The 8,961-nt window shown below is 41.1% G+C and overlaps 1 protein-coding gene across 1 annotated transcript; it reads right to left on the bottom strand.

Moving 5' to 3' along the window:
• Positions 1-2,459: 2,459 nt before the first annotated feature.
• Positions 2,460-3,309, bottom strand: LOC117392219 (myosin light chain 4-like). Its single transcript, XM_033990247.2, has one exon. It carries the CDS (start codon positions 3,200-3,202, stop codon positions 2,591-2,593), a length of 612 nt encoding a protein of 203 aa, XP_033846138.1. The 5' UTR covers positions 3,203-3,309; the 3' UTR covers positions 2,460-2,590.
• Positions 3,310-8,961: the final 5,652 nt, after the last annotated feature.

Raw genomic sequence — 8,961 nt, 5'->3', positions numbered from 1 at the left:
AATTTACATAAACGTTGGATCTCAGTGTGACTCTGAAGTGCTGTACGTTTGCGATTTGTTTTCTCCTCGACAAAACCCACAATGTCGATGAAACGTTCTGCACCGACAAAGACGCCTACGAAGGTTTGAACTTTGAGAGAGAAATGTGAGAAAATGTTAACGCCTGTGTGAGAAAAGTGTATAAAGTGTGTGGTGAGGGGTTTTACAGACAAAAACATAAAAAATAAAGCTGATACTTGGCGGATTTTGCTTATTTTGGGTTATTTTTAGAACATAACCCCTGTGATAAACCATGTATAACCACTGTATTTAGTTGTGATGATGATTATTTTTTTTGCTTTATGCTTTACCCTCAGTCACTTGCTCCCTGGATATCGAGTCTGCGCTAATAAAAATAAATGAAACAGATGCGTCATACCTGCCATAGTTTTAGTCCCCACTGTTTACTATTTACCGTGTGTGTTATTTTATGCATGAACGATCTGTTATCAGCTACTTCTGGACTGGTATGGTGCTACATTCTGACACGACCTACAGCGCCGACCCGCGTGGCCCGGGCTCTTAATGACTTGTTTACATCTACGTGGCAAAGAGCTGGCATGTCCATTTAAAACATGCAAACACTCGCCGCTCTTTCGGACACCCTAGACTCTAGTGTGTTCAAACTTTTATCACCGAGGGCCGCATACTGAAACATATTTGACGCAGAGGACCACAGACCAGTGTCGATACAAGGAGTCAAAGAGACATTTTACCGTTAATGAGACTTGGAACGTTATTTTTAGGTCTGTGTCGCAATGTAATTTGATGTTATTCGGGTTGTAGAAGTAGAATCGCTTCAATTTGTAGTAAAAAAAATACTTCCTGATCAATTGGGCCAGTTTAGGAAGAGGCATGAGGGCCAACAAAAACCGGTCTGAGGGCCGCATTTGGCCCCTGGGCCGTAGATTGGACAGCCCCGCCTTAGAGTCACAATGCAGAATAATATGGATGAAATGTAACCCTGAAACTACCAGCAGACGTAGTACTACTTACAGCAAAAGAGCAAAGGAAGTTTCTTAAGATGAATGTATTTTGAATACGCCGTAGACAGTAATGAATGCAACATTGGTTATTTATGGTGAAAGCTATTATGTATAGCAACATCAACGTCTCACAGCGTTTCCAGCTAAAACTTTAACACTTGGAAGCGAGGTGGTGGTCATGATTTATTGAGATATTTCATTTATTTAATTCTTTTGTTCTTCTGCTGCGTTCCCAAGAACAAGAATAACTCACTGTACAACCGTGCGCACACGTCTATGTTTCCAGTACTAGTGAAATGTGTTTTGCACCAGTTTCAGTCACAGTTTCAGACGGTTATGTTATTTGACAGATGTAGATGTGTTTTTTTTAGGGTATAAATGAGTTTGATCATATTGTTCCTTACTTCTGTGTGTAAATAACAACTGTAATCCCTCAGTCGTCCAGGTATGACCAATAGTTTTTTTATTTTTGTGCTTTTTGTTGTCAGAAAAGTGCAAAAAAACAGGTACTTTCATATTAAAACTGTGATACCTGATTTTCAAACCCCGCAAAGTGAAAGTATTTATAAATGACAAACTGACAAACCCTTCGGCACGTTACATGTATGATGACTTTTGTCCACTGGCACTGCGTTAGATCGACTTTTTCACTCATAGCTTTCATCCCAAAGGCTCATATAGTGACTCAGACGGCTCTTTTTTTTACAAATTTGTGATCTAATGTTTAATCGCGAGGTGAACACAACATGCAGTGGTCCAGTTTGGGTCAGAAAGTCCTGTACTTTAGCATCAATACATACGTAATCCTTTTTTTCCTCATTTCTGCAGCCGTATTGCTCGCTAAGAATGTCAATAATCGTCCAGCGCAGCCTTGCAAAGCTGTGAACAGGAGCAGCTCCCAGCACCTGTCTCCTTGTTGTCAGCGGCGAGCTCAAGGCTGCATTTTGCAAACCAAAGAGGCCTGATGTGGGGGTCGTTGCGCAGACAGCAGCTGGCCCTGAGCACAATAACATGCTCACACATTCACACTGGCTATTGTGAGCGAGAGAATGGAAGCAAATCTCTTCTAATTTTAGACGGAACAAATCCTATTGTTTTCAGTAATCACAACAATGTACGTGAAATATATTCATAAAGATATAATTTTAGACACTACTGCAAAAATCATTCTATATCATGAACGGCTGGTGATGCATTGTGGTTCTAACTAAAGCTGTGACCATTTATGTGTTTTTATATTGCATTTTTTTGTAATATTAAAGTATTTTACTGATTGGCGACTGATTTAACTTTATGTAACTGTTGTGTGTTTTGTGCGACCAGTTTGTCTCGACGAAGGTGTTACCGCTTCGCCTAGAATGTTCCAAAATATGGCATCGAAACACTTTAAACGAACATAAAAAGCAAAACTAAACAGAGATCACTGACACCGTATTTTCCCAAAGTATTTATTCTTTTATTTCGTCTTTCCCGTGCGCTTCTGACTTCGTGGTATCTATATATTTTCAGTCCATATTTCCCATATTTCTTCAAGTCGTTCCAAGTCCCGTGGATGTGTTTCCCATCTAACCGGAGAGAATATGCTTAACAAAAGAGCTGTAATTAATGCACCCGTTTGCGTCCTCCTGTCCCGCCATCAATCTGTCCACCTCGTCCTCTGTCATCCTCTCGCCCAGCGTCGCCAGGACGTGCCTCAGCTCCGCCCCCATGATGGTTCCGTTGCCCTCCTTGTCAAAAACTCTCAGCCCCTCAACGAAATCCTCAAAATTCCCCTGGTCTTTCGCTCTGGAGATGTGTTGGAGCATGGGCAAAAAGGTCTCAAAGTCCACCATTTTCGTGCTCATGTCTTCCGGCGCCGGTTTCCCCAGGACTTTGAGCACGTCGGCGTTGGTCGGGTTCTGTCCCAAAGCTCGCATCACGTCTCCGCACTGGCCGAAGGTGATCTTCATCTCCCCGGTTGGCGTGCGGTCGAACAAAGTAAACGCCTCTTTGAACTCCTCGATCTGGTCCGCCGTGTATTCGATGGTGATGCTTTTCGGGTCGAACGGGGGTTCTTTTGGGGGTTCGGGTTCGGCCTCGGGAGGCGGTGCGGGTTTCGTAGCGGGTGGCGTTGCTTCTTTTTTGGGCTCTGGTTTTTTGGGTTCCGGCTTTTTGGGTTCAATCTTCTTGGGTGCCATGTTTTTAAGGGGTCGGAGTTTCAGAGAGCTTGTTGAAGGAGAAGAAAGAAGAGGAGAGACAGGAGGGATTGGAAACGATTCCCGAGCACATAGGTCCACCCGCCTCGTACAAACCTTTTATAAGTGCGTTGTCCGGGGAGCCCCAATAGTAATTTACAGCAGCTCACTATAAAAGGAAGAAACCAGAAATAGATCCTTATAGAGAGTGATGTCAACATTAAGTATTGTTCTCAGCTGCTGCCGTGTAGCTGGTGGGTTCTTTGCTGTCATTAGTGGGGGTCCAGTTGCATTAAGCCAAAAATGCAGTGTGTCTCTAATGGACAAAGGGATCAGTGGCAGTAACAACCCCGGAGAGGCCAGGCACGGAAATAGCTTAACTCTCAAACAGGTGAACGTCTGATTGTCACTGTTCTGTGGGGCTCCTACAGGATGGAATTAGCGTACTTAAATGACCTAACAGCCTGCTAATAAGGTCACACGCAGTCATGGAAAGTAAAACGAGGAACGTACAGTGTTTATAAATTACATTCTGGCCTTTTAAACTTTGGATCTTTGGATTGTAGCGTCGTTTAACAAGGAGCAATATCGCTATGTTGGATTGAAAAGGCCAAAAAATGCGTAATATTGAAGAAAAAACGCAGCTGTTAGGTTTTCAGCGTGACAAAAATGTGAAATTATACACTCGGATGCGACTTTTATTCCACGTTTAAGTCTGCGTCTGAGTATAAGTCGCGTCCCCGGACAAACTATGAAAAGAAAAAAAAAGCGCGACTTATAATCTGGAAAATACGGTAATGATTTACACCAAATATTCGCAGTATCAGTAGTTATCATTGTGAATATTGGTCGTAGTTTTTGATCTATTACTAAAAGTACATTATCCAGCAGTTGCTATGGGATGTTTCGCAGTATGGCTTTAAACAAATGTCTTGTATTTATGTAATTATGTTTTCTAATCGCTCAATCATACCTTGAACATCATGCGTTCTTTCTGCGTGTCGGGTCACCTCTCCACAGATCTGACCTTAACCTTAAGGCCTATCCGTGTCATCGGGTTGTCTCCGTGGAGATGGATATGTTCAAGGGAAATGGGAAGAAAGTTTATTTGTACAGCAGTAATTCAAAGTACTTTACAGAATAAGAAAGACGTTAAACAAATCCGCGCACAGTTACATAAATATCTGTTTTTCGTTAATAAAGAAGCTTTTTACGGAGCGAAATTATTCCTTGTTTGTGGGAAAGATGGACTGGTTCTGGGAAGAGTTGTGTTTTAATTTTTGTTTTTCCTTGAGCGATGTAGAAAAGCGCCGGTCGGTACGTTAGCATAATCATCCTAAAATGAACATTACATGAGAAAAGTGCAGAATAAAAACCGTTGCGCGGATAAACGATGAGCGCGTTAGTCTGGAACGGGTCGAGAAATTACATCTGGATGGAGAAAAAGTGGCAGGTCCTTCACCAGAAAAGCCACATAGTGTATCTTTATATGTTCTGTGCTGTACTTTGCAGTTTGAATGCGATATATCCATGACTTTGAGCACATAAAGTCGTCTTTTTATTAACATTATCATTACATTTTCGACTTAAAAGAAGATCAACCGTCCTTGTGTCGGTTTTATAGTTATAATCTCTGACACCCATGGATCTTTATGTCATAATTTGCACATTTTACGTCGCAATATTCATCTAAAACGACTTAACGAAACAAACAAACCCCAGAATCCTCCGCGTATCAACGATTAAGAAAATAAAATTAAAGCGCAGAGCAGTGGGCGTGAAAACCGGGACTGATCTGCAATATGGCGTCTCGCAAATAAACGATTAAAGATAAGCTCAGACACGCGCGAATCTCTCCGAAAACGAGACTAAATGAGAAGGAAACAACTATAACACGGTGAAAAAACTCTGAAAAGTCCATTTTGCTGAATAGGTTTGGTTTCAATGAACGGTCTGTGAATGGACAAACGCTAAAATTACCGTACGAAAAAGCGGCTTTTCGCACTGGGACATTCAGTCGGTGTTTTTGTTTTTGATAATAAGTTCTGTTTTTTATTTACTTTTGCCGAACGCGACTCTACCCGCCGCGTCCTTTGTGAGCCGCGAGGTGCGTTTTTCAGGCCGGCGCGATCACGTGTGTCTTTTATAAACGAGCGATACGTCACTTGGCCTTTATGCTAATGACGCCTCGGCTATTCAGTCCCGCGGATGATAAGTGAACCAACAAAACAGCCATTTCATTTATCGGAGAGAGGCGCGGGATATATGGGATATGCAAAAGGCTGCTGTTTAATCACGCCGATGTTCATTTCGCGCGCACATCACGCCGTTTGAGACGTGTCAGTTTCACCCTTTTCTCTCTCACCTCCCGTCCTCCGTCTTGGGCTGGGACACAGTGACGTACAGGAGTTTAACGAATAGCGATGTGTCCTGCACGTCTTACATCATTATCTCTTCGTTTTTTTTAAGTTTTCGGGGTCACATAGCCAATAAAAGCTAATTTATTGTGTCCCGGTACATGTGAAAAGGTACATACGAGGCAAATCTTCACGTGTGCGTTACAGGAAATAAAAGACAGTTCCATGTTTTGCCGTTTTACTTCGCTGGATCTAATGTAAATCTCCGCGCAGAGGCTTTAAATTCTAATTACGCGATCGTTCATTTATTAACCTCAAGGTGAATCAATATTTCTGCACTGTTCGGCTTTCCTAGGCACACGCTAACCCAGTGGTTCTATGCCAAATAACAACCGGATCGATTTCGAGGAAGCGTCTAGGAGGTGTTAAGGGTGAGGGAAGTCGTCAGGTGCAGCTTCGGTCTTGTCCTGTTAGAGAAATTACTATGCAAAACTGATTTTTTTTTAGTTTTCTGCCGGGATTTAACGTTGTTTTCTTATCAAAAACATGCCTGAAGAGGTTTTAAACGTTATTCACGCACGTTTGAGTAATTTAGCAATCTCACCCGGGTCAGATTCAAACCCTTCTTACGGTTAGCGGTACGAGTCTGTACGAGGCTCCGCCCACAAGCCCACGTCACCCATGCTCCCACATGACGACTCCCCGTAAATATACAAAAACATGATATAAAACTGTACACAGCAACGCGACAAACCTGATGTTTTATTACTTGCTCTGAAGGGGGAGGGGCTTAGCAGGGAGAGCAAAGTGAGGGGAGAGTCAGAGCGTCAAAAACAAACGTGAAACTTATAAAACACGTTCATTGTTTTCAGTGAACGTAGCATTTTTAAAACAATAAAAGGAAATATGGTCATTTAAATATGCTGTGTTACAGTTAATACCTCATAGTAAAGTACTGCCTCTTTAATACCCCAGAGAAGTAAATACCTCCTCTTTAAAACCCCATAGAAGTAAATATCTCCTCTTTAATACCTCATAGAAGTAAATACCCCCTCTTTAATACCCCATAGAAGTAAAATACTCAATTTAATACCCCACAGAAGTAAAATACTGCCTCTTTAATACCCTATAGAAGTAAATACCTCCTCTTTAATACTCCATAGAAGTAAAATGTCCTATTTAATACCCCACAGAAGTAAAATACTGACTCTTTAATACCCTATAGAAGTAAATACCTCCTCTTTAATACTCCATAGAAGTAAAATGTCATATTTAATACCCCATAGAAGTAAAATACTGCCTCTTTTTAAACCCCATAGAAGTAAAATACTGCCTCTTTTTAAACCCCATAGAAGTAAAATACTCTCTTTAATACCCCACAGAAGTAAAATACTGCCTCTTTAATACCCCATAGAAGTAAATACCTCCTCTTTAATACTCCATAGAAGTAAAATGTCCTATTTAATACCCCACAGAAGTAAAATACTGCCTCTTTTTAAACCCCATAGAAGTAAAATACTCTCTTTAATACCCCACAGAAGTAAAATACTCTCTTTAATATCCCACAGAAGTAAAATACTGCCTCTTTAATACCCCATAGAAGTAAATACCTCCTCTTTAATACTCCATAGAAGTAAAATGTCTTATTTAATACCCCATAGAAGTAAAATACTCTATTTAATACCCCACAGAAGTATAATACCCCGTCTTTAAGAAGAACACGTGACGCTGAATGAGCTAAAACACGTAGGATAAAATATAACTATCAAGAAAAGGCTCAGAGTTTTTGTTTTGTTATTCCTACTTTTATTTTATTTTTTGAAGTCTCCTAAACTGAAGAAGTGTTTAGACTCTGGAACATAATATTGGAGAATGAGGTATGACAAACTCTGAGGCAGAGGCTGAGTGAAGACTCTTTTTTTCTAATCGGGGGTAAACAGCATCGCTACATTATGCAAACTACAACACTGACAGGATTTGTGTTGATGTGTCAGTTGGCGCCGATGGCTAAATGAACGGGAGACGTTCAAAGCGTCTGTCGTAGCTTTTCTGTCAGACATCTTTCAAAACAAGGCCTCAGCGCAGAGAGACGACTGAACCAACCAATTCAGACTTTTAGCATCTGAAAACACACGCGGCGGGTCCCTCTGGTGTTATAAAGATCTTTGAACATGACACTTTATAAATGTTCTATTATCTTACACTAAAGGCGCAAGTGCCAACAGATTTTGACGTATGGGAGACAACTGTGCTGACAAAACACTCCTTTATCTGCGAATTATTCTAATATTTTCACCTGTGTGCGGCTCTAGATACGAGGTCGACGGGTCAAAACAAATACAGAGGGCGGTTTACGTTCGAAAAATAACCCGGAATACACGAAATCCGCCAAGTATCAGCTTTATTCTATATGTTTTGCAGCTGTAAAACCCCACACCACACACTTTATACACTTTTCTCACACAGACGTTAACAATTTCTCACATTTCTCTCTCGTTTAAACTCTCTCAAAGATTTATAGTGCAGTTTTATAGGTGTTGTTGTCGGTGCGGAACGTTTTATCGACATTGTGGGTTTCATCGGGGAGAAAACGAAGGTTCACCTCACTCTTTGTTTTGGAAATTACGCAGAAAAAGTATCAAAATTAATAACTGCCATAATCATCTACTACTATAACTACTGCTACTAGGCTACTTCTACTACTGTTACTTATCTTTTACGGTTATTCTATATGTTTTTTGTCTGTAAAACCCCTCACCACACACTTTATACACTTTTCTCACACAGGCGTTAACATTTTCTCACATTTCTCTCTCGTTTAAACTCTCTCAAAGTTCAAACCTTTGTATTTTTTTTAAAAGAAGTACAGTTTTATAGAACGAAACCACGTAATTTTCCCCCTTGAAGATTCATTTATTCCGTGATGTCGCCCCCTACAGCCGCGGAGTCCAACTTTTTAGCATCGTTAGCGTCTTCCTCGTCATTTTTGGGTGTATTTTCGTCAGCGCAGAACGTTATTCTACATGTTTTGCAGCTGTAAAACTCCTCACCACACACTTTATACACTTTTCTCACACAGGGATTAACATTTTCACACAAAAACGGTCCGTACTTGTTCAGGTTTGATTCTAAAACGCTTCTCTCTGGGCTGAATCGTCACTAAACCCCAGCACCTGCAGCCAAACATGACTCAGTGCGTGTTCAGCCTCTGTGCATACTCGAGGCTTTAACGTGCCCGTCCATATCCTGAGCATGAGAAAAACTTGGATGTGTCCTCTGTGCCCATGCCCAGGTGACCACAGTTCTTTTTTTAAGCAAGTAAGACCCTACATTTAAAGGGCCGGTATCACGCTATTTTCTGATTTATGTTGTACAGTTGTTTCCACGTCACAAACACACTCAGAG

Source organism: Periophthalmus magnuspinnatus, chromosome 23 (genome assembly GCF_009829125.3).
Source record: "Periophthalmus magnuspinnatus isolate fPerMag1 chromosome 23, fPerMag1.2.pri, whole genome shotgun sequence".
Classification (NCBI taxonomy): Eukaryota; Metazoa; Chordata; class Actinopteri; order Gobiiformes; family Gobiidae; genus Periophthalmus; species Periophthalmus magnuspinnatus.
Note: the sequence above shows the minus strand (reverse complement) of the source record. Positions and strands in the feature narration are given on the sequence as shown.

Excerpts from the sequence above, each read along its gene's own strand:
- LOC117392219 (XM_033990247.2), bottom strand. The coding sequence starts at position 3,202 with ATGGCACCCAAGAAGATTGAACCCAAAAAGCCGGAACCCAAAAAACCA.